Below are 27,176 nucleotides of genomic sequence, written 5' to 3' on the forward strand. Positions count from 1 at the left end.
AAGAATACATATCGGCCTAAACTGATGAACTTTGTTTTTTTACATTTATTATAGCAAAAGGTTAAAAAAAAAAAAAAAAATTGGTCTATAGCACAAAAAAAAAAAAAAAAAACCTGCAGAGGTAATCAAATACCACCAAAAGAAAGCTATATTTGTGGGAATTTTTTTTGTTAATACATTTTGTTTGGGTACAAAGTCGCACGGCTGCGCAATTGTCAGTTAAAGCAACGCAATGCCGCATCTCAAAAAATGGCCCGTCAAAATCCTTATGGTCCCAAGTGGTTAAAATCCGATTTTTTTTTTATTTTAATAAAATGCTTTTTGGAGGAAAAAAAATCTAACTAAAGATCGTTTTCCCATTTAAGATACATTAATAATTTTGTATATTCAGCATGAAATGGAGCTTAGTTATGTAGCATGATGCTGTATATTCTGCATCATTTACATTTTTGGTAAACTCATTCAATTAATCCAAGCTCTGCAAGCTGAGGTAACATGCACTGCATTGATGCATACACACAATTTCACAGTAGCCATAAGATAAAACAAATTTCAGAAATATCCCATTGTTTTGCAAATCTATGTACACTACAAACTGTATGATTGAATCGGTTCCGCTATCACTGTTTTACTATCCTGACAGCTTATTATTCTAAATTGGAAACCTTAATTTTGTTTGCAAATATTAAAGATTCTAACTACCAGCAAGAATAAGTCCTTACATTTAAGAGCACCTGTCATATCAGATCCATAATGGCAGCGCCCGTTAGCGGGCATCCACTCACCTGCTGTCACCATGTCCCTAGTTATGTCACTGCCTCATCACCAGCCGCCCCATTAAAGTGAATGGGACTGTCGGTGAGTCAACAGCAGGTCAGAGGAGGAGCAGCTGCGAGACAGAGATGGCAGTTGCTCTTTAAAAATTATGATTTATTTCTGATTCAAATAAAAAAATTATGATTTAAATCAAGCCTTTTTACTAGTGATTTAACCACTTAAGACCCGGACCAAAATGCAGCTAAAGGACCTTGCCCCTTTTTGCGATTCGGCACTGCGCCGCTTTTACTGACAATTGCGCGGTCGTGCGACGTGGCTCCCCAAACAAAATTGGCGTCCTTTTTTTCCCACAAATAGAGCTTTCTTTTGGTGGTATTTGATCACCTCTGCGGTTTCTATTTTTTGCGCTATAAACAAAAATAGAGCGACAATTTTGAAAAAAAATGCAATATTTTTTACTTTTTGCTATAATAAATATCCCCCAAAAATATATAAAAAAAATAATTTTCCTCAGTTTAGGCCAATACGTATTCTTCTACCTATTTTTGGTAAAAAAATATATAAAAAAAAAAAAAAAAATCGCAATAAGCGTTTATCGGTTGGTTTGCGCAAAATTTATAGTGTTTACAAAATAGGGGATAGTTTTATTGCATTTTTATTAATTGTTTTTTTTTTTACTACTAATGGCGGCGAACAGTGATTTTTTTCATGACTGCGACATTATGGCGGACACTTCGGACAATTTTGACACATTTTTGGGACCATTGTCATTTTCACAGCAAAAAATGTTTTGTTGTGAAAATGACAATTGCCGTTTGGGAGTTAAACACAAGGGGGCGCTGATGGGGTTGTGTGACCTCAAGTGTGTTTACAACTGTAGGGGGGTGTGGCTGCAAGTGTGACGTCATCGATTGTGTCCCCCCCTATAAAAAAGTATCACACGATCGATGACGCCGCCACAGTGAAGAACGAGGAAGCTGTGTTTACACATGGCTCTCCCCGTTCTTCAGCTCCGGGGACCGATCGCGGGACTCTAGCGGCGATCGGGTCCGCGAGTCCCACGGTCACGGAGCTTCGGACCGGGTCGTGGGAGCGCGCCCGCGACCCCACGGCTGGGCTTAAAGGACAACTGGATACACTAGTAGTAGCAATGAAATACAGTTTTACTAGCACATGCCAAAAGTTGCAAAGGCGTTAAGGTTTGTTTAACTGCACTATAAGGGTTGAAACATTTAGAACATACAAAATAATTTTTGTAATACGCAAAACCATTACACTGAGTCATGCCCACATTTGAAATGTACTCATGACACCTAGTGATACAAATGGTGTACTACAATTTTCTTTAAATATAAAAACCTCCAATACCTCTCACAGTTTTGATTATCAAAACAACCAAAGAAGAAATAACTGAAATTAAAAACACAGTACACCTTTTTTCTGTAAAGTATCTGAACATGTCACCAACTCTAATTAGTCACTTTTCTCTACTCCATTCTTCAAATAAAACAAAAAATATAAAATCCACACATCTCTCAAAGCAAATAACTGATTTTTTTTTTTCTTCAATGATAACCTGCACTGATGATCAACGTAGACAATGTATTCATACTTGCTGGTTGTCGGCTCTCCTTTCCTCAGGCAGCATGCGAGGAAAGGAGAGCTGATAACCAGCAAGTCTGTTTACATGTGACTTGCTGCGATGGACACCGCAGATTACATGGTAAAGGGCTGCTGTGATTGGCTCTTTACCACGATCTGATCAGTGGCATACAAAGCATGCAGCAGTGACAGAGCGCGCCCGATGCACATCCTATGGGGTGGACGCCCTCCCAGAACTAGAGAGAGACACATGTAGTCATCTTTCGGCTATAGCGCAGTCAAGGAGTGGTTAAATGCACATTTTTGGAGCAGCACCAATCATTTAAATGGGCTGTACTCTTAACAAATAACACGCCAAAGTAGCTCCTGTACCTTCTTTGGAATCGATCTTTTGTGGGTTTGGGGGGGTCATTAACAATTGCACCCAAACGAGTGTTGCGCTTGATGGTGATTTTACCACGTTCCAAAATTGAGCAATTCTAGAACACCCAGGTTTGATCGGGGCTTTAATTGTACATTACGGGACACAAGCGCCAATTTCTAGACCAATGGGTGTCCTGAGGTGTGGTCAATAAAAAAGTCAACACAGCAGCAACACGGCCCAAAGAAAAGAAAAAGCTGCGACTCCCAACTTCAATCCAAACAGGTCAGGTTTTCAAGAATGCCTTTACAATGCTTGGTACTTAAGACAGCGATTTTATCGAAGGAAAATTCAGAAAACAAGGCTTGTTGGGGGTACTTGAGGAATGAAGTTGGAAACACCTCAATACAGTATTCTCTAAGGTTGACTATCTGTATTAAACTTCCGATTGCAAGAGGAATTCTACTAATGAATTACCTTTCAGAGACAGGAGTTAAGGCCTAGCATTTTTCCCTCACAATGGAAGTCAACATATTTGCAAGTGTGTGCAGACTAAACCGCTGTTTTAACGCATACTGTTAGGTTAAAGCGGTTGTTCGTGGGCTGGTGGTCGATAAGTGAGCTTGGAGTTTTCCTTGGATTTATTCTTTGTTTTTTTTTTTTTTTTTTTTACATAATGGCCAGTTATAGGTGGAGGCAGTGGCTTTCTTATCTGTAATAAATTAAGATAATATCCCAACATAATAACAGTACAGGTGTCCCCAAGTGAGAAGGGGTCCCTGGTCCCCAGGTGAGAGAAATGGGGTCCCTAATAGGATTCCCACCCCATCCAGCTCTGATACTGGCCACTCGCCGTTGCCCTCCACGGGCTGGGAGCCCATGAATTAATCACGGCCACTGACGAGCCAGACATCTAGCAATGGTGGGCCAGTTGCAGCCCGCGGTTTGCTGACCCCTGCTCTAAAGAATGGATGAGCTACATGATCAATTCTTTCATTTCATTTTACCACACAATCATGATAGTACAACACAGTGAAGCTTCTACATTTTACAGAGCAATGGTTCAGACCACGTCTAGTCTGTTGTCAAGCTAGGACCGTCACAACGATCTAGACATGGTCTAAAACGCTGCTATGTGAAACGGGAGCTAGACTATTTGGACTGCGATGCACTCCTGAATTTTCTTCATACGTAAACTAATATTAAAAGGGCAAGTTTTTTTTTTGTTTTTGTTTAAAACCAAACATGTTATACTTACCTGCTCTGTGCAGTGGTTTTGCACAGAGCAGCCCAGATCCTCTTCTCCTCAGTTCCCCCGCCGGCACTCCTGATGCCTTTTTCCTATTAAGTGCCCCCATAGCTAACAGTTTGCTATGGGGGCCCCCCCAAGCAGGCTCGCTCCCGAGCCATTGCTCTGCGTGTCCTTTCACACACAAAGCCACAGCTGAGCCCCGCCCCCAGCCAAAGAGGAGGGAGAGTCCCAGGAGAGCCAAGGCTCCCGTGCACATCGATGGAGTGAAAATAAGTAATAGGGGGGGGGGGGCAGTTGCCCAAAGAATTCCATTGTTTGCATGAAGGTAAAAAAAAAAAAAATGGAGCTTAATTTAATTGTGTGGCCTGCTTTAGTCGAAAATCTGCTTAACTGTCAAGCTGACCCTTTTGCTTTGATACCATGAGTCACTGACCACAAACAGCACCCACATAAAGAATTCTGGCTTTCCCAATATGCAAACTGGTTCTGGCTAAATGACTCATTGAAGGCAGACAGCTAGCATTTTTGTAAGGAGACCAGCAATGGCAGCCACCACATTTTCCATGGTAATAATTGTAAGAATACACAGGTGCAAGTTTAATGCCATCACTTTTGGTATTCTCATGCATAACTTCAGAGTACTAGTGAAGACCATGCCTCGGTAAGTGAAGGTTGTTGTGGTGTCAAAAAAGGGGACCTACCCAATATTAGGTGTGTGGCCATCTGATGGCTGGTGGTCATAATTTTATGGCTGCTCGGTGTATACTACACTTTACAGTGGGGGGGGGGGGGGTGTCAGCGACCTGTAGAAAGTGATCTACCAGTAGATCGTGGTCAGGTGACTGGTAGATCGTAGTCTGGACTTGCTTACCCACCATCCCAGTGCAATGCAGAGGGACTACTTGTGAAATTGGAGCTGTAGCGGGGAAGCAAGAGCCGTATAAGCTGATGCTTCCTCTGTACTCCTGGCTCCTGTCCCATGCAGAGTGATAAAAACTGCACTCCACCTCTTATCCCGGCTAGCGGTCTCCAGAGTGGTGCCAGCAGCAGGAAAGAAGAGATTTTCAGGTCAGTGTGAAGCAATACACTGGGCATAATAGTATAGGGCTGCTTTCACACCGATGTGCTTCGGTTTAGCCACCCCACGGTGCAATGTACCTGCAGCTTTCCTGTGGGCTTGAAGCACTTTCTTAATGAAGTCTATGGCAAAGCGCAGATAACCCAGGGAAATCGCAAATGCACCTAGGGTGAAAGTAAACCGCAGCACATTAGTGGGAAAGCAGCCTTGCAGGGGGCTCAGAACAGTAAGGGCTCATTTACATTTGCAGTTTGGGGTGGTAAAACCCCATAGTTAAAGAGGAACCGCAGTCTGCTCACATTTGTAATAAAAAAATCTTTGCCATTCTGAAGCTTCCCTCCAACCACTTTGCATATTACAGCAAACAAGGGGTTAAAGCAGGTAGCGTTGCTTTCTTACCACCTGCTTTAACCCCTTGGACCCCGCAGTTGCAGAGAGCTTACAGAGTGGCCCAATTTACTTAAAAGGGGATGTGATTGGCAGCTGGTAGCACCCACCAAAAGCAACAGGGGGTTTAAAGCGGGAGTTCACCCAAAAATCAACTTTCTGCAGTTAGATCCAGCATACTGCTGATATTTGCAGTATGCTGGTCTTTTTTTTTTTTGGTACTTATTGTTTTAGCAGTATTTCTTCTATGGCTCCGAGCGGGGAATGGGCGTTCCCGAAGGCAAGCAAGTTGATTGACAGCCTTCGATAGCGCGTCACGGCTTCCGAAAACAGCCGAGGTGACACTTGGCTGTTTACGGCGCCTGCGCCTGCCGTGTAGAGCTGACTGCGCAGGCGCCGTAAATTGCCGAGTGTCACTCGTGTGTATTTACGGAAGCCGTGACGCGCTATCGAAGGCTGTCAATCAACTTGCTTGTCTTCGGGAACGCCTATACCAGGAAGTAATCCCTGCTCGGAGCCATAGAAGAAATACTGCTAAAACGATAAGTACCAAAAAAAAGACCAGCATACTGCAGATGTCAGCAGTATGCTGGATCTAACTGCAGAAAGTTGATTTTTGGGTGAACTCCCACTTTAATGTCTGCTGTGGCATGGCTACACCTTTTGCTGGTGCCTCAGCAGTAGTGGTGCAACGGATTGTCATCGATCCGCGATCCGAACCGAACACGCGTGATCCACGGATTGATTTCTGGAAAAAAAAGTTGTGTGCATGTTCAGTCCACACACAGCATGGACATGGCGAGTGGAGGAACGGAGGAGCTTGAACGCCCCGCGTCATTTAAATCCCCTGTATGAGAGCATTTTGGCTTCCCTGTCAAATATAATGATGAAGGAAAGAGGTTAGTGGATAAAACCGTGATGGTGTGTAGGCACTGTGGCACAAAAAAGCCATATGACAGTGGAAACACATCAAGCATGGCCACGCATGAAGCGACATCACCCTGGTGTTTCACTGACAGGAGTGAAAATGAAAACGAAAGCTGCTCAACAACCGCTCATCAGCGCAGCATTTAAGCAGCCCCTTGTTGCACGATCAGACCGGGCTAAAGCCATCACAAACGCCATCGGTGTGTTTATAGGTGCAGACATGAGGCCATATTCGGTTGTGTAAAACGAGGGCTTTAAACACATGCTGAAAGTGCTTGAGCCACGTTTTTGCCGATCCGAAAAATGATCCGATCCGTGACTCTGATCCGAGAAACGATCCGAACGTTTTTTGATCCCTTGCACCCCTACTCAGCAGCTAAAAAGGGTTGGATTGGGAGCGATAAAACCCTGTGGTTGAGTTTACCACCCTCCAACTTTATGTGTGAACAAGCCCTAAGGGTGCCTCTGCCGAATGCAACTAAGGACTCATTCACAAGTGCAGCAGGCACTGCTGCTCCTCTGAAAAGTGATCGGAGAGTGTTTGACAGGTGGTGAGGAGGCGATCGGTTACTCCTCATCGCCCAATTAAAACCCAGGAGTGCCATGCAATGCACACGATTGCGACACGGTAGTAGGCAAATAGAAATTTAAATCAGGCGTGAGGAGGCGACACTGTGCCCGGTAATCTTGGCCTAAGTTAAATTTGCCTACCCCTGTGTTCTAAACCATCAAGGTGTACAGTTCCTCTTTGAAGGAGCAATGGAACTTTAGACACAAAGCTAAATACAGAGTTTAAATATAAAACTGCATTTATGACTGCTTACTACTTTTGCCACAATGTATAGCCAGAAGGATCACTTTACTACTTCCAAAGTCAACTTCAATCCAATGGTACAGAACGGATGACGCCGATGTATTGTCTGTGACACACCCTCAACACAAAAGTGATGCGTCACAAGGAAATGGTCTCAAGAATAACAATGGCGTATATGCCAAACACTATCACAGAGCATTTGTAAATAGAAACAGTGATCGATCACTCATATAGACCGACAGTTAAAGTGGAGGTTCACCCGAAAAGTTAATTTTTAACCTTAGATTGAGGCTCATTTTGTCTAGGGGAATCGGGTAGTTTTTTTTAAATCTAAGCAGTACTTACCGTTTTACAGAGCGATCTTCCCCGCCGCTTCCGGGTATGGGCTGCGGGGACTGGGCGTTCCTATTTGATTGACAGGCTTCCGACGGTCGCATACATCGCGTCACGATTTTCCGAAAGTAGCCGAACGTCGGTGCGCAGGCGCTGTATAGAGCAGCCCCGACGTTCGGCTTCTTTCGCCTACTTGTGACGCGATAGATGCGACCATCGGAAGCCTGTCAATCAAATAGGAACGCCCAGTCCCGAAGACCATACCCGGAAGCGGCGGAGAAGATCGCTCTCTAAAACAGTAAGTACGGCTTCGTTTTTAACTAGCCGATTCCCCTAGACAAAATGAGCATTAATCCAAGGTTAAAAAAAAAAATTCGGGTGAACTCCCGCTTTAATGTTTTACATTTATTTATTTAACCTTACTGCATTTTATGAAGGTAAAAATCTTCTGAATGCAGCTCCTCAAATACTTACCTGAGCTCAATCACGAGCCAGCGATGTGCATGAGAGCAGAGGTTTTTTCCCTCCTCATTGGCTTAGAGACAGCAGTGAGTCTCATTATCTCCTCCTGCTGTCACACAGAGTGGGGCTCAGGACCTAGCACACACAAGTGCCCCATAGGAAGCACCACTCAGGGGGGGGGGGGGGGGCACGAAGAACCGGAAGGGGACAAGAGAAGAGCAGGAAAGTAGAACATTTTTTTAAATTTATTTTTTAATAATAAACGAGAATTAAATCACCTTAACCATATAGGTTCTAAATGCCTCAAAAAGTACATCGAGAGAATTACCTCAAAACTGACTCGAGCACTTCTGCCACCCGGTCTCAACATAAAAGCAAGCAACAGGCTTTACAAACCTAGAATATATAACAGGCTCTCCATTTAGAAACTATTTCAAGTGTAAATTCACCTTTACATAAAAATCTCTAAAGGTGAACTTACACAGGACCCCTCCTCACCAATCCCGCTGACCTAGACCGTGGCAATCTCCCGTTCTGAGCCCCGGGGCTTAGAAATCCCCTAAACTGAATGTCCAAAACGTACTGAGTCAGGAGGGACGTTTTGGAGCATTCTAATTGGCCCGTCCTGTCAGCTAGGAAGACGACGTGTGGATGCCGAGGGGATTTCTGCGGGGGGGGGGGGGGGGCAACGACAACACTGAGTGCAAGTACAAAGGGGAAAGGGAGTAAAAAGTGTTGTTTGGGGGCTAGAGCACGACACCCAGTGCCACTGCAAAAAAAAGGGGGGGGAGGCACGACACCCAGTGCCACTGCAAAAAAAAGGGGGGGAGGCACGACACCCAGTGCCACTGCAAAAAAAAGGGGGGGAGGCACGACACCCAGTGCCACTGCAAAAAAAAGGGGGGGAGGCACGACACCCAGTGCCACTGCAAAAAAAAGGGGGGGAGGCACGACACCCAGTGCCACTGCGCAAAAAAGGGGGGGAGGCACGACACCCAGTGCCACTGCAAAAAAGGGGGGGGAGGCACGACACCCAGTGCCACTGCAAAAAAGGGGGGAGGCACGACACCCAGTGCCACTGCAAAAAAGGGGGGAGGCACGACACCCAGTGCCACTGCAAAAAAGGGGGGGAGGCACGACACCCAGTGCCACTGCAAAAAAGGGGGGGAGGCACGACACCCAGTGCCACTGCAAAAAAGGGGGGGAGGCACGACACCCAGTGCCACTGCAAAAAAGGGGGGGAGGCACGACACCCAGTGCCACTGCAAAAAAGGGGGGGAGGCACGACACCCAGTGCCACTGCAAAAAAGGGGGGGAGGCACGACACCCAGTGCCACTGCAAAAAAGGGGGGGAGGCACGACACCCAGTGCCACTGCAAAAAAGGGGGGGAGGCACGACACCCAGTGCCACTGCAAAAAGGGGGGGGGAGGCACGACACCCAGTGCCACTGCAAAAAAGGGGGGGGAGGCACGACACCCAGTGCCACTGCAAAAAAGGGGGGGGAGGCACGACACCCAGTGCCACTGCAAAAAAGGGGGGGGGCACGACACCCAGTGCCACTGCAAAAAAGGGGGGGGAGGCACGACACCCAGTGCCACTGCAAAAAAGGGGGGAGGCACGACACCCAGTGCCACTGCAAAAAAGGAGGGGAGGCACGACACCCAGTGCCACTGCAAAAAAGGGGGGGAGGCACGACACCCAGTGCCACTGCAAAAAAGGGGGGGAGGCACGACACCCAGTGCCACTGCAAAAAAGGGGGGAGGCACGACACCCAGTGCCACTGCAAAAAAGGGGGAGAGGCACGACACCCAGTGCCACTGCAAAAAAGGGGGAGGCACGACACCACCCCCCTTTTTTGCAGTGGCACTGGGTGTCGTGCCTCCCCCCTTTTTTGCAGTGGCACGACACCCAGTGCCACTGCAAAAAAGGGGAGGGAGGCACGACACCCAGTGCAAGAGGGGGAGGGAGGCACGACACCCAGCGCCAGCTCAAGGATGCCAATGCAAGGCAGGAGGGGGGTGGGTTTGGTACACAACATTGACAGTGCATATGAGCAGTATTGGGCTATGTGTTTACATGCCAACAATTCCCAGGCTCAAGTTTCCAGCTGATGGGAGCCTTTACACTTTTTACACTGGGACTGGATTTTGACTCAGACTGGGTTACCTCCCATACTTTAAAATGTATGCTGTAATTAAAAATAAATAAATAAAAAGAACACCACACTATACACAGTTTCGAGGGCTAGTTTTAAAGCATTTTGGGGACATTTAGGGTACAAATAATAACCAAGAGATGTCACAAATCGACTTTAATGCATCAAACGCATCCAACATGACAAAGGCATACAAGCAAGAAAGGAAACGGCAAGTTCTTTCTCAACACTCAGACAGCAGCTGCTCTTCTGCCGCCAAAACAAAGCCCCCCTCATTATGTCCAAAGCACAATAAGAAGTGTTTAGCCCACTCCACAATTCTGTGCTCGCCGTCCTGCACTATACATACAAACACATACAACATACAAAATACTTCACGGTTGTAAAACACACAAATTTATGCTAGCGCCAGGACGAAACTGATCTAGAAAAGCCATAAAACTGGATGTGACAAGCAGTAATACACGAGTCCTTTACAGTAAGCCATGGAGTAAAAAAGCACGCTGCTCAGGGACACACCCCTTCTCTGTACGCAGAAAAACATTCAGTGACAGAAATCCCCCATGACATTTCCTCCAAGTCTGATAGCGAAGGCGTCATTTACCAGTATAAACGCTATAGATAGCGCTACATTAGGAGGGGGGGGTCAGGAGGTATGGGTGCACACAGGGGGTACGGGTGCACACAGGGGGTACGGGTGCACACAGGGGGTACGGGTGCACACAGGGGGTACGGGTGCACACAGGGGGTACGGGTGCACACACAGGGTGTACACAGGGGGTACACACAGGGTACACACAGGGTACACACAGGGTACACACAGGGTACACCCAGGGGGTACACACACAGGGGGTACGGGGTGCACACACAGGGGGTACACACAGGGTACACACAGGGTGTACACACACAGGGGGTACGGGGTGCACACACAGGGGGTACACACAGGGTACACAGGGGGTACGGGGTGTACACACACAGGGGGTACGGGGTGTACACACACAGGGGGTACGGGGTGTACACACACAGGGGGTACGGGGTGTACACACACAGGGGGTACGGGGTGTACACACACAGGGGGTACGGGGTGTACACACACAGGGGGTACGGGTGCACACAGGACAAACACCGGCACGTTGCAGATAAATAACAGCTCAAGCCTTTACTGTACACATGAGTAATATAAAAGACTTTCCTCCAGAGAGCGCTGGATGTTTGGAACAAGGCTGCCAGCGTACCGCCTTAAAGACGATGCAAGTGACGCATTTATTGGCAGCAAAGACGTCAGAAAAGAAAGAAGATTTTAATTCATCCATCCTTCCACATAGAAGCAGAACGTTCTGAGAGACAGAACTGCTAGAAGGGAGACATTAGGAGGAGGAATAGCAGTGTGTGGATGATGGCGGTGTGATGCAGACACACCCCCCTCCTCGCTGTTCTATCTGCACACCATACATCACATTACAAACATTTCTACACCAGCCACCTGCCGACACCTAGCAGAGCCAAGGCTTTCTTTTCCCTGAGGATTTAGTCTTAGGAAACACACCACAAATAAAGCAGCATGCCAATGAGCAGCATACGCAGCCATCATAGCAGAGGCATCCATACACAATCATTGTCAGTGTCATGGTACGCAGCACAAATTGTCCTTACAGGACATCAGAAACCTGCAGTGGCTCCACATGGCATCACTCTCATTTGTATTCTCCCAGGTGCCAGTCTGTGTCTTCAACTCTGCCAAGCCATAGAAAGTTCACCTTGGTGCCTAGAGATCTGCAGTGCCCACAAACTGCTCCCCTTCCACCACATAAGTACTAAGGTCCCAGAAGTCCCTCCATCGTCCCTTCTATACCATCTGTACCAATGTCCCTCCATCGTCCCTTCTATACCAATGTCCCTCCATCGTCCCTTCTATACCAATGTCACGTGTCCCTCCATCATCCCTTCTATACCAATGTCCCTCCATCATCCCTTCTATACCAATGTCACATGTCCCTCCATCATCCCTTCTATACCAATGTCACATGTCCCTCCATCGTCCCTTCTATACCAATGTCCCTCCATCATCCCTTCTATACCAATGTCACATGTCCCTTCATCGTCCCTTCTATACCAATGTCACATGTCCCTCCATCGTCCCTTCTATACCAATGTCCCTCCATCATCCCTTCTATACCAATGTCACATGTCCCTCCATCGTCCCTTCTATACCAATGTCCCTCCATCATCCCTTCTATACCAATGTCACATGTCCCTCCATCGTCCCTTCTATACCAATGTCACGTGTCCCTCCATCATCCCTCCTATACCAATGTCCCTCAATCGTCCCTTCTATACCAATGTCACGTGTCCCTCCATCGTCCCTTCTATACCATCTGTACCAATGTCCCTCCATCATCCCTTCTATACCAATGTCACGTGTCCCTCCATCATCCCTTCTATACCAATGTCCCTCCATCGTCCCTTCTATACCAATGTCCCTCCATCGTCCCTTCTATACCAATGTCCCTCCATCATCCCTTCTGTACCAATATCCCATGTGTCCCTCCATCATCCCTTCTGTACCAATGTGCCTCCATCGTCCCTTCTATACCAATGTCCCTCCATCGTCCCTTCTATACCAATGTCCCTCCATCGTCCCTTCTATACCAATGTCCCTCCATCGTCCCTTCTATACCAATGTCCCTCCATCGTCCCTTCTATACCAATGTCCCTCCATCGTCCCTTCTATACCAATGTCCCTCCATCGTCCCTTCTATACCAATGTCCCTCCATCGTCCCTTCTATACCAATGTCCCTCCATCGTCCCTTCTATACCAATGTCCCTCCATCGTCCCTTCTATACCAATGTCCCATGTGTCCCTCCATGATCCCTTCTATAACAAAGTCACGTGTCCCTCCATCATCCCTTCTATACCAATGTCCCTCCATCGTCCCTTCTATACCAATGTCCCTCCATCATCCCTTCTGTACCAATATCCCATGTGTCCCTCCATTATCCCTTCTGTACCAATGTCCCTCCATCATCCCTTCTATACCAATGTCCCTCCATCGTCCCTTCTATACCAATGTCCCTCCATCGTCCTTTCTATACCAATGTCCCTCCATCGTCCTTTCTATACCAATGTCCCTCCATCGTCCCTTCTATACCAATGTCCCTCCATGATCCCTTCTATACCAATGTCACGTGTCCCTCCATCATCCCTTCTGTACCAATATCCCATATGTCCCTCCATTATCCCTTCTATGACTTCTGTACCATTGTCCCTCCATGATCCCTTCTATAACAAAGTCACGTGTCTCTCCATCATCCCTTCTATACCGATGTCCAGTGTGTCCCTCCATCATCCCTTCTATACCAATGTCACGTGTCCCTCCATCATCCCTTCTATAACATCTGTACCAATGTCCCTCCATCATCCCTTCTATACCAATGTCACGTGACACTCCATCATCCCTTCTATACCATCTGTACCAATGTCCCTCCATCATTCCTTCTATACCAATGTCCCCTCCATCATCCCGTCTATACCAATGTCCCCTCCATCATCCCGTCTATACCAATGTCCCCTCCATCATCCCGTCTATTACTTCTATACCAATGTCCCCTCCATCATCCCTTCTATACCAATGTCCCCTCCATCATCTCTTCTATACCAATGTCCCCTCCATCATCTCGTCTATACCAATGTCCCCTCCATCATCCCGTCTATACCAATGTCCCCTCCATCATCCCTTCTGTACCAATGTCCCCTCCATCATCCCGTCTATACCAATGTCCCCTCCATCATCCCGTCTATACCAATGTCCCCTCCATCATCCCGTCTATTACTTCTATACCAATGTCCCCTCCATCATCTCTTCTATACCAATGTCCCCTCCATCATCCCGTCTATACCAATGTCCCCTCCATCATCCCGTCTATACCAATGTCCCCTCCATCATCCCGTCTATTACTTCTATACCAATGTCCCCTCCATCATCCCGTCTATACCAATGTCCCCTCCATCATCCCATCTATACCAATGTCCCCTCCATCATCCCTTCTATACCAATGTCCCCTCCATCATCCCTTCTATACCAATGTCCCCTCCATCATCCCTTCTATACCAATGTCCCCTCCATCATCCCTTCTATACCAATGTCCCCTCCATCATCCCTTCTATACCAATGTCCCCTCCATCATCCCTTCTATACCAATGTCCCCTCCATCATCCCTTCTATACCAATGTCCCCTCCATCATCCCTTCTATACCAATGTCCCCTCCATCATCCCTTCTATACCAATGTCCCCTCCATCATCCCTTCTATACCAATGTCCCCTCCATCATCCCTTCTATACCAATGTCCCCTCCATCATCCCTTCTATACCAATGTCCCCTCCATCATCCCTTCTATACCAATGTCCCCTCCATCATCCCGTCTATACCAATGTCCCCTCCATCATCCCTTCTATACCAATGTCCTCTCCATCATCCCTTCTATACCAATGTCCTCTCCATCATCCCGTTTAAGACTTCTGTACTAAAGCCCCTCCATCACCCTGTTACGTCTGTACCAATGTCCCTCCATAATCCATTCTATGACTTCTGCACCAATGCCCCATGTACCCCCCACTCCGTGTATGTACCCCCTCATCATCACTCCATGTATGTACCCCCACTCCATGTATGTACCCCCCCCACGTATGTACCCCCTTATCACTCCATGTACCCCCCACTCCATGTATGTACCCCCTTATCACTCCATGTATGTACCCCCACTCCATGTACCCCCTCATCATCACTCCATGTATGTACCCCCTTATCACTCCATGTACCCCCCACTCCATGTATGTACCCCCTTATCATCACTCCATGTATGTACCCCCTTATCACTCCATGTATGTACCCCCTCATCATCACTCCATGTATGTACCCCCTTATCATCACTCCATGTATGTACCCCCTCATCATCACTCCATGTATGTACCCCCTTATCATTCCATGTATGTACCCCCTTATCACTCCAGGTATGTACCCCCACTCCGTGTATGTACCCCCCCCCCCCCCACGTATGTACCCCCTCATCATCACTCCATGTATGTACCCCCTTATCATCACTCCATGTATGTACCCCCTTATCACTCCATGTATGTACCCCCTCATCATCACTCCATGTATGTACCCCCTTATCACTCCATGTATGTACCCCCTCATCATCACTCCATGTATGTACCCCCTTATCATTCCATGTATGTACCCCCTTATCACTCCAGGTATGTACCCCCACTCCGTGTATGTACCCCCCCCCCCACGTATGTACCCCCTCATCATCACTCCATGTATGTACCCCCTTATCATCACTCCATGTATGTACCCCCTTATCACTCCATGTATGTACCCCCTCATCATCACTCCATGTATGTACCCCCTTATCATCACTCCATGTATGTACCCCCTTATCATCACTCCATGTATGTACCCCCTTATCACTCCATGTATGTACCCCCTCATCATCACTCCATGTATGTACCCCCTTATCATCACTCCATGTATGTACCCCCACTCCATGTACCCCCTCATCATCACTCCGTGTATGTACCCCCTTATCATCACTCCATGTATGTACCCCCTCATCATCACTCCGTGTATGTACCCCCTTATCACTCCATGTATGTACCCCCTTATCACTCCATGTATGTACCCCCTTATCATCACTCCATGTATGTACCCCCACTCCGTGTACCCCCTCATCATCACTCCATGCCCTCCCCCCATGTGATGTATGATGATGGGCACATGGTTAGAGAGGTGTGCCCCATGCCATGCTGTGTGACTACAGATCCCAGCATGTCCTCTCCCCTCCTCCTCCTCCGGGTGCACACGCCCCCCTCCTCCTCCATCCTCTCACCTCTCCGCTGCTCCCTCCGGACACGTCCCTGAACCGTCTCAGGTTGCTCCCAATGGTCACCGACACTTGCAGCGCCGCATCAAATCCGGGTCCAACCCCCATACAATCTCCGGGGCCCCCAGGGGCCACAGCGGTTTCGTGCGCAGCGTCAGGACTTCCGTCCGTTCCCAATGCGATCCCCTCCTCCCTGACCACCGCCGCCACCCTGTGCCGGGCTCCCAGTCTGCGGCCAGTCCCGGGCCGGGCGGGGAAGCGCCACCGACAGCTGTGCGCCATTTTGTGTCCTGGGATCTTATTATCACCGCGGGCTGGAGAGCAACAGAGCGGGGCTGAGGGAGGAGAAAAGGCGGCCCTGGAACCTGCACACAGCACAACACGCCTACGTCTTCTACACGGAGCCTTATGGGAGGTACAGGGTCCCGGGCCCGGCTAGGGGGAAGGCCGGAAACATGACTGCTCACACGGCCGTCACTCTGTATGGAGCGCTCACATGTCATCTATGCTCGGCCCCGGGCCCCGGAATGCGCATGCTCACTGCTCCACTCTGCTTGTGTCATACAGGTAACTGCACAGCTAGCTCGGGGGCGCGCCGTGCGATAACACAACACCGAGCGATAATAACACTGGGAAAGAAGGTCTCCTTCTGGTGGAGGAAGGGGTGACACCATCACTGGAATGGAGGGGGTGACACCATTACTGGAATGGAGGGGGGGCACCATCACTGGAATGGAGGGGTGACACCATCACTGGAATGGAGGGGTGACACCATCACTGGAATGGAGGGGGTGACACCTCACTGGAATGGAGGGGGTGACACCTCACTGGAATGGAGGGGGTGACATCATTACTGTAATGTAGGGGTGACACCATCACTGGAATGGAGAAGGGGTGACACCTTTACTGGAATGGAGGGGTGACATCATCACTGGAATGGAGGGGGTGACACCTCACTGGAATGGAGGGGGTGACACCTTTACTGGAATGGAGGGGGGGTGAAACCATCACTGTAATGGAGTGGGTGACACCATCACTGTAATGGAGGGGGGACATCATCACTGGAATGGAGGGGGGGCACCATCACTGGAATGGAGGGGGTGACATCATCACTGGAATGGAGGGGGGGCACCATCACTGGAATGGAGGGGGTGACATCATCACTGGAATGGAGGGGGGACACCATCACTGGAATGGAGGGGGTGACATCATCACTGGAATGGAGGGGGGGCACCATCACTGGAATGGAGGGGGTGACACCATCACTGTAATGGAGGGGGTGACATCATCACTGGAATGGAGGGGGGGCACCATCACTGGAATGGAGGGGTGACACCATCACTGGAATGGAGGGGTGACACCATCACTATAATGGAGGGGGGGGATCTTAAAGCAGTGATGAGAAACTGATAGATCATTAGTAAAAAGCAGCACACTGTACACATATAATTAGGCACACATTTAACCCCTTGATTGCCCTAGATGTAAACCCCTTCCCAACCAGTGTCATTAGTACAGTGACAGTGCATATTTTTTAGCACTGATCACTGTATTAATGTCACTGGTGATGTCAGTGGAAGTTAAAGGGACACTAAAGGTACAGTTTTTTTTTTAAAATAACAAACATGTCATACTTACCTCCACTGTGCAGTTCGTTTTGCACAGAGTGGCCCTGAACCTGGTCTTCTGGAGTCCCACGGCGGCTCTCTCGCCTTCTCCTCGCAAGAGCTAACCCCCTCTGGGAAGCTCTTTGCCAAGGGGGTTACCTTGCATGCTCTAGTGTTGCCACATCATCCCTTTAGGGCTCTTTCACACGTCAGCTCAGTTTTTTAGATCAGTTTTTTTTTCATCAGTTGATCCATCCGTTTTTTTTGGGGGGGGGCTTTTTACATACAGTGCCTGCCGCCGAGAATGTGTTTTTAGCACGACAGCATCACGCTGATTCTCGGCGACAGGGTGCCGACATCTCGCACTCGCTGGAATAGTAAAAGCACATTCCAGCAAGCACGTCATAGAAGCGACGGGAGATCCGACTTGGATTCCCGCCAAGTCTACACGTGTGCGGCGTTTGGTATGAATCCTGAGGGGAAAGTCCCCGCAGGATTTTAAATAAAAATCCGGCATGGGTTCCCCCCTCAGGAGCATACCGGGCCCTTAGGTCTGGTATGGGTTGTAAGGAGACCCCGCCCCAACGCCGAAAAAACGGCGTAGGGGGTCCCCCTACAATCCATACCAGACCCGTATCCAAAGCACGCTACCCGGCCGGCCAGGAAAGGAGTGGGGACGAGCGAGCGCCCCCCTCCTGAGCCGTACCGGGCTGCATGCCCTCAACATGGGGGGGGGGGTTGGGTGCTCTGGGGCAGGGGGGGCGCACTGCGGCCCCCCCACCCCAGAGCACCCTGTCCCCATGTTGATGAGGACAGGGCCCCTTCCCGACAACCCTGGCCGTTGGTTGTTGGGGTATGCGGGCGGGAGGCTTATCGGAATCTGGGAGCCCCCTTTAATAAGGGGGCCCCCAGATACCGGCCCCCCACCCTAAGTGAATGGATATGGGGTACATCGTACCCCTACCCATTCACCTGGAGGCAAAAAGTTAAAGTTAATAAACACGACACAAGGGTTTTTTTTTAAAATAATTTATTAGTCTGCTCCGGAGGCCCCCCTGTCTTCTTTATTAGCTCTTTCACCAGGGGGGGCTTCTTCTTTGACGTCTTCGGGTGGGGGCCGCTCTTCTTCGCCGCCGTCTGGTTCTCTTCCACCGCCGGGGGGGTCGCTTTTATAAAAGCGCCCCCCCGGGCGGGTTTCCTCCGACGTCTTCGGCGGGGGGTGGTGTGCTACTCACGGGGGGGCTTCTTCTTCCGCTATCCAGGGGGGGGTCTTCTCCGCTATCCGGGGGGTCTTCTCCACTCTCCGGGGGTCTTCTTCTATGTTCGCTGCTCTCCGCTGTTGACTCGGCGCACCCCGGTTCTTCCTCCTGCTGTCCGGTGCCTTCCCCTTCAGCGCTGAACGTCTTCTTCTTCTTCTTCTGTGCTGTGACGTCGTCTTCTTCTCTTCTCCCGATGTTGACACGTCGCCTCTTCTCGCTGCAATGACGGGTGCACGGCTTGCATCTGACTTATATAGGCCTCACAGTCCCATCATGCTCCGTACCTACCCATGTGATACCTACCCACGTGGGTAGGTACCGGAGCATGATGGGACTGTGAGGCCTATATAAGTCAGATGCAAGCCGTGCACCCGTCATTGCAGCGAGAAGAGGCGACGTGTCAACATCGGGAGAAGAAGAAGAAGACGACGTCCCAGCACAGAAGCACGGATAGCGGAGAAGACCCCCCCGGATAGCGGAAGAAGAAGCCCCCCCCTGAGAAGCACACCACCCCCCGCCGAAGACGTCGGAGGAAACCCGCCGGGGGGGCGCTTTTATAAAAGCGCCCCCCCCCCCCGGCGGTGGAAGAGAACCAGACGGCGGCGAAGAAGAGCGGCCCCCACCCGAAGACGTCAAAGAAGAAGCCCCCCCTGGTGAAAGAGCTAATAAAGAAGACGGGGGGCCTCCGGAGCAGACTAATAAATTATTTTAAAAACCCTTGTGTCGTGTTTATTAACTTTAACTTTTTGCCTCCAGGTGAATGGGTAGGGGTACGATGTACCCCATATCCATTCACTTAGGGTGGGGGGCCGGTATCTGGGGGCCCCCTTATTAAAGGGGGCTCCCAGATTCCGATAAGCCTCCCGCCCGCATACCCCGACAACCAACGGCCAGGGTTGTCGGGAAGGGGCCCTGTCCTCATCAACATGGGGACAGGGTGCTCTGGGGTGGGGGGGGCCGCAGTGCGCCCCCCCTGCCCCAGAGCACCCAACCCCCCCCCCCATGTTGAGGGCATGCAGCCCGGTGCGGCTCAGGAGGGGGGGGGTGCTCGCTCGTCCCCACTCCTTTCCTGGCCGGCCGGGTAGCGTGCTTTGGATACGGGTCTGGTATGGATTGTAGGGGGACTCCCTACGCCGTTTTTTCGGCGTAGGGGGGGGGTCTCCTTACAACCCATACCAGACCTAAGGGCCCGGTATGCTCCTGAGGGGGGAACCCATGCCGGATTTTTATTTAAAATCCGGCGGGGACTTCCCCCTCAGGATTCATACCAAACCCCCACACACTGTTTGCGGATCGGATGGTAAACGGATCATCCGTTTTTCGTCCGTTCCGGTTTTTTGACGGAAGAAAAATAGGGTTTTCTTCCGTCCAAAAAAACGGAACTTAACGCAGACGGATGCTAACGGACGTTAGCGGATGCTCATCCGCTAACGGACGTTAACCCATAGGGAAGCATTGCGGTCCGTTAACGGATGTCCAAAAAACGGACGGACGGACGTGTGAAAGAGCCCTAAATGTAGTAGAACACATATTAATTACACAGGTTCTGAGGCTGATTTAATGCAGATAAGTAACCAAGTGGTTTTAATTACCACCTAATCAGCCACAGAACCTGTGTGATTAATGTGTGTCCTGGATTAAGGGGGTGCTGTGGCAACCCTAGTGAGTGCACTTCCGTGTTATACACTCGGCGTTCATAGCCACCGAGTGTATGACTCGGCCCCGGCCGCATCACTGGATCTGATTGACAGCAGCGGGAGCCAATGGCTGCGCTGCTATCAATCTATCCAATAAGGAGCCGATCAGCCATGGAGTGAACGACGCAGGATCGTGCCCACGAAGATTCGGGGCTCAGGTAAGTAAAACGGGGGCTCAGGGGGGGGCGGGCGGAGAGGATGCATTAAAGTGGCTGTAAACCCTTACAGACCACTTTTACCTACAGGTAAGCCTAGGCTTAACTGTAAGTACAAGAAATATCTCCTAAACATACATGGTTTACATACATGGTTTAGGAGATATTTGTAAAAAAGACTGCACCAATATCTACGGAGCATGTGTGCCGTAGACAACTGCGCAGGCGCACTGAGCGTGCCATTAGTGATGGCGATCGTGCCGTCACTGACGGCTCCCACACGCATGACGTCATCGCGGCTCCGGCCAATCACAGCGCCGGGGCCACGATACCCGGAAGTCACTCTGGGAGTAATGGCGGCGACGGAGGAGGCGAACGAGGGTCGCTGCGGGGGCTTCGATCTCAGGTAAGTACCTCATAATGAGCTAGTATGCTATGCATACTAGCTCATTATGCCGTTGTCTTGCAGGGTTTCTTTTTTTGTATTTATTTTTTAGGGGCTTTACTTCCTCTTTAAGGTAAAAAAACACGAATATCGCAGTCCCATTATAAGTCGTTGTTTGCCCCCTTTAGTAGTATAAAATAAATAAAAATTCCAAGTATATACTATAGTTTGTAGGCGCTATAACTTTCAAGCAAACCAATCAATTTACACGCATTGGGATTTTTCTAAATCAAAATTATGTAGCAGAATACATTTTGGCCAACATTTATGAAGAAATTTGATTTAAAAAAAAAAAATTATTATTATTTTATTGGATATGTTTTATAGCAGAAAGTGAGAAATATTGTTTTGTGTTTTTTTTCCAACATTTTTTGTGTTTTTTTGTTTAACCACTTCATTACTGGGCACTTAACCCCCCTTCCTGCCCAGACCAATTTTCAGCTTTCAGCGCGGATGCATTTTGAATGACAATTGCGTGGTCGTACAACACTGTACCCAAATTATATTTTTATAATTTTTTTCCCACAAATAGCGCTTTCTTTTGGTGGTATTTGATCATCTCTGCGATTATTATTTTTTTGCGCTATAAACACAAAAAAAAATGAAAGAAAAAACACAATATTTTTTACTTTTTGTTATAATAATATCCCAATTTATTTATTTTTTTTATATTTTTTTCCTCAGTTTAGACCGATACGTATTGTTCTACATATTTTTGTTAAAAAAAAATTGCAATAAGTGTATATTGATTGGTTTGCGCAAAAGTTATAGCGCCTACAAAATAGGGGATAGATTTATGATTTGTTTTTATTTTTTTACTAGTAATGGCGGCGATTCTGAGGGGAATGCAAATAAAAGGACGTCCAGGGACGTCCACCCGGCAGTTGAGAGCCGCACTGTGGATGTCTTTCGTCTACAGCGCGGGTGGTTAAATCTACAAAAAAAATAAAAAATGATGAGCAAATACCACCAAAAGAAAGCTCTTTTTGTGTGAAAAAAATGTGGATACAGCATTGCATGTCCATGTAATCGCCAGTCAAATTAGCACAGTGTGGAATAGCAAAGAATAGCCTGGTCATGAAGGGGGTAAAATCATCCAGAGCTGAAGTGGTTAACTCTCAGTAAGAATGGTTGAAGTGAAAGTAAAGCTTGTGTATTGGTTGCAGTTTCTGATGCTGCTGTGTAGTCATACAGTAGCTCCCAACTGTCCCTTATTTTAGGGGCTGTCCCACTTTTCTATTTCCTCCTTACTTGAAACTTCTAATACGGTAGTTATACAAAACTGAGAATTCAATTTACCTTCTACAATGTTGCATTTGTCATTTTGAAAAGCCAGCACAGAGAAAAAGCAATGCATCTAAACTCAAAAGTTTAAAATATTGCAGCTTGCCAGTCCTTGAAGGTTTTGGATGCGTTTTTTTTTTTTTTTTTTTTTTTTGGCTTGTTTTCCCTTCATTTTCACTTACTTAGGGCTCTTTCACACGGGGGGGATCAGTGATGATCCGCCCCGTGAACCTCCGCTTGCTCAGCGGGGATCGCTCCGTTGATCCCCGCTGAGCCGGTGTATTGTCACATTCTGCTGCCTATCGTAGAATGCTGCGGAAGTCACATGGCGGTCAACTGCGCATGCGCAATGCGTTCCAACCGCAAGTGCGATGCGTTCCACAGGATTTACGACACTACCCTTCAGTGAACCCATCACAATTTGTGACGTATTACCATAGACGGAGCGGGGGGAGAGAGAGAGAGACACATTCAGAGCGAGAGAGATATAGAGATATGGAGATACTGAGATACATTCAGAGCGAGAGAGGGATACAGATATAGAGATACTGAGAGAGAAGCGGGGCTCAGGGAGGGGATTACCCCCCCATGTGCATTACTTCCATTATATACAATATATGTACACAATCTCTCTCTCGCTCTGAATGTATCTCAGTATCTCTATATCCCTATTTCTCTCTCGCTCTGAATGTGTCTCTCTCTCTCTCCCCCCGCTCCGTCTATGGTAATACGCCACTTCCGTGACAAATTGTGATGGGTTCACTGAAGGGTAGTGTCGTAAATCCTGTGGAACGCATCGCACTTGCGGTTGGAACGCATTGCGCATGCGCAGTCGTCCGCCACGTGACTTCCGCAGCATTCTACGATAGGCAGCAGAATGTGACAATACACCGGCGGATGACAGGGCGGTCCCCGCACACTGTGGTGAGATCGGGTGTCAGCGGATCGGTTAATCCGCTGACACCCGCAATCTCATAGGGACCAATGTATGTCCCTTTTTCATCCGTACACGGATGGATGAAAAAGCAGACATACGGTCCGCCCGTGTGAAAGAGCCCTTATCCTGCCATTAATCTACTTCCTGCCCATGAATGGCAGCGCTCACTCACACACTGTATTCAAGGAAGGAGCCAAGATTGTCACCCAGTTCTGTTTTTGTATAAAACATTGTATCTTTCACCACTTCCAGGAAAACAGATATTTGCTGTGAGTGAAAGGAGCATTTTTTTGACATTCAAAATATATTCTGTATACACATTTACCAATCACTACTTCACATCATGTATTCAAATAAAACCGGGATTACATTTTTTTTTTATTATTCACTACCAGACAAATGAAAATTAAATCCTTTTATTTAAATATATATGCTGAATAAAATCCAACATTAGCATCGCTCAAATTCAAATTATATAAATTATATAAAGTAAATGTAATTGAATGTATAGAGCCATCCATATAATCACATATGTTGATTTGATAAAACAACAGATAAAAGTTTGTCGATGTATTCCATGTGCAATGTTTATCCCTTTCATGCCTAAGGCCTTGTACACACGGTCGGACCAAACCGATGTGACTGGTCCGTCGGACCGTTTTCATCGGTTCACCTCTGAAGTGGCCGTGCGGCATGATATGTGTACACACCGTCAGTCCAAAATCTGATCGGGTCAGAACGCGGTGACGTCAAACACACGACGTGCTGAATAAAACAAAGTTCAATGCTTCCAAGCATGCGTCGATTTGATTCTGAGCATGCGCGGGTTTTGAACCGATGCTTTTCTGTACTAACCATTGGTTTGGTCCGATCGGGCAGCGGTCCATCGGTTCGGTTTTGAAGCATGTTTCATAATTCTGGACCGAAGGAAAACAAACCGATGGCCTATACACACAGTCGGTTTGGTCCGATGAAACTGAATTTCGGTTCATTCTCATCGGTTCGGTCCGACCGTGTGTACGGGGCCTAAGCCTATTTATGACATTTGGTGTTTGCAAGTTAAAATCCATATTTTAAATGGCAATTTTTGCAATATTTTATGTCACACGGTATTTGTGCGGCGGTGTTTTAAACACAACTTTTTGGGAAAAATTTACTTTCATGAATTTTAAAAAAATGAAAAAGTAAAATTAGCCCAATTTTTTTGCATAATGTGAAAGATGATGTTACGCCGAGTAAATAGATACCAAGCATGTCACGCTTTATAATTGCACGCACTCCTGGAATTGTGACAAACTACGGTACCTAAAAATCTACATAGGCAACGCTTTAAACTTTTTTTACGGTTACCAGGTTAGAGTTACAGAGGAGGTCTAGGGCTAGAATTATTGCTCTCGCTCTGACGATTGCTGTGATACCTCACATGTGTGATTTGAACACCGTTTTCATATGCGGGCGCGACTTCCTTATGCAATTTCTTTGTTGCGCAAGCTCGCGGGGAGGGGGGCGCTTCAAAAAAAAATATTTTTTTTTTTTTTTTATAATATTAAATTGTGTTTTTTTTTTTTTTTTTACATTTTGATCACTTTTATTGCTGTCACAAGGAATGTAAACATCCCTTGTGACAGTAATAGGTGGTGACAGGTACTCTTTATGGAGGGATCGGGGGTCTAAAAGACCCCGAGCCCTCCTTTGCACTTCAAAGTATTCAGATTGCCGAAAACGGCGATTCTGAATACTGTGTACTTTTTTAAATCCGGCGCCATTGGCAGCCGAGAAACCCGGATGTGACGTCATGACGTCGCTTCCGTGTTTTCAATGCGGACACTGAATCAAAGCCGCTTACGGCTTTGTTTCAGAGCGCGCCTGGACGATGGAGGCGCTGGATGGAGGATCGGGTCTCCCGGTGGGACGGGAGGCCCGGTCAGAGCGGCGAGAGGCGGCGGGAGGGGGGATGTCCCCTCCCGTTCCTCCGGCATAACAACCGAGCGGCTTTTAGCCGCATCGGTTGTTATGTCTGGATAGCCTATCGCCGGCTTTAAACAACGGTACCGGGATGATGCATCATCTCGGTATAACCCCCGAAAGCCGAAGACGCATATATGCGTTCCGTCGGCGTGAAAGGGTTATCCTAACTGGTTAACCATCACCACACCTTGAGGGATCTGACCCCTATGCAGTAGTGTACAGTAAAACCTTGGTTTGAGAGCGTTTTGCAAGACAAGCAATTTTTTTAAATACATTTTGACTTGGTATACAAGCGATGTCTTGATATACAAGTAGTCTCATGTCACAACTGAGTATAGAAGAGAAGAGAGGCGCCTCTAAGTGTAGAAATATGGTTACATTTAATGAAGGTACAACATTTAGCAACATATTGCTACACTTGGAGGCGCCTCTCTTCTCTTTTATACTCTGTAGCTCCTGCTGGATTTTGCGTCTAATGCCCTTGTGGAGGCTTCCATTTTTGGATGGACATTTTATGGTTACACAATTTTTTTATATGGACTATAAATGAAAGGACTTATGAATAAATGGTTGTGGAACAAATCATTTGAGTTTCCATTATTTCTTATAGGGAAATTTGCTTTGATATACAAGTGCTTTGGATTACAAGCATGCTTCTGGAACGAATTATGCTCGCAATCCAAGGTTTTACTGTATTTAGGTTTTGTGCTGCCCTGGGTATGACTAAACTTGTGCACCCCCTAATTTAAATATGACCCACTCCTTCCTGTCAAGGCCACACCCTTTGCTGTTTAAGACTCGTTAGAAAAAATGTAGTTGCGCTATAAAAAACTATATAAACTAAACAAGTGACAAAAAATCTAAATAAAGCAATGACAGCTGTGTTAATCATGTGTTCAGTGAAGTCCAAAGATAAAACACAATTGAAGTAAATTCTTCAGTGGTTCAAAATATAATTCAAAATGTTGAAAGAATCCACCACCAAAAGTGAAGACACCACAAGAAATGCAGGCTTACCAGATGGCAAGCAAAGATGGGACTCACAATAGTGAAATACCTTAGTACAGGGGTCGACAATGTCCGGGCGCCAGGTCGCAATTGCGACAAGAAATTGTGACCTGGCGCCCGCTCCCGTCGGTAATTGGCCTCAATTACGGGCCCGCCGCGATCGCGCGGCGGAGGAGGTGGGGGCGCACGGAGGCACAGGATCCTGTGTCTCCGTGCGCCTCCACCTCCCCCGCCGCGCGATCGTGGCAGGTCCGCGACGGCCGGTAATTGAGGCCGCGGCTTTGCGGCCTTGTGAAGTTCCAAGCTCTTCCTTCTGTGAGCTGGCGCCATCTGGTGGTGGCCATTGGCATTACATTACATTACATGGCATTACATTACATGGCATTACATTGTTTAACTAAACAGCAACTCTAATGTGTGTAATTTTTCTCTATTTTCACTGCCATCTCCTTCCCTCTAATTAGAACCCCCAAACATTATATATATTTTTTATTCTAACACCCTAGAGAATAAAATGGCGATTGTTGCAATACTTTCTGTCACGCCGTATTTGCGCAGCAGTCTTACAAGTGCACTTTTTTGGGGGAAAAAAATACACTTTTTTTTATAAAAAAATAAGACAACAGTAAAGTTATCCCAATTTTTTTTTATTTTGTGAAAGATAATGTTACGCCAAGTAAATTCATACCCAACATGTCATGCTTCAAAATTGCGTCTGCTCGTGGAATGCCGACAAACTTTTACCCTTTAAAATCTCCATAGGCGACGTTTAAAAAATAAA

At 47.7% G+C, this 27,176-nt stretch overlaps 1 protein-coding gene across 1 annotated transcript in view; it reads right to left on the reverse strand.

The window, feature by feature from the left end:
• Positions 1-16,369, reverse strand: part of KMT2A (lysine methyltransferase 2A) — a 179,454-nt gene extending 163,085 nt beyond the window's left edge. Inside the window, exon 1 of the mRNA XM_040325444.1 lies at positions 16,042-16,369. Within this exon, the coding sequence (XP_040181378.1) occupies positions 16,042-16,317 (276 nt within the window). The 5' untranslated portion in view covers positions 16,318-16,369. The remainder of the gene's footprint in view (positions 1-16,041) is intronic.
• Between the last annotated feature and the right edge of the window lie 10,807 nt (positions 16,370-27,176).

This window comes from Rana temporaria, chromosome 10 (assembly GCF_905171775.1).
Source record: "Rana temporaria chromosome 10, aRanTem1.1, whole genome shotgun sequence".
NCBI lineage: Eukaryota > Metazoa > Chordata > Amphibia > Anura > Ranidae > Rana > Rana temporaria.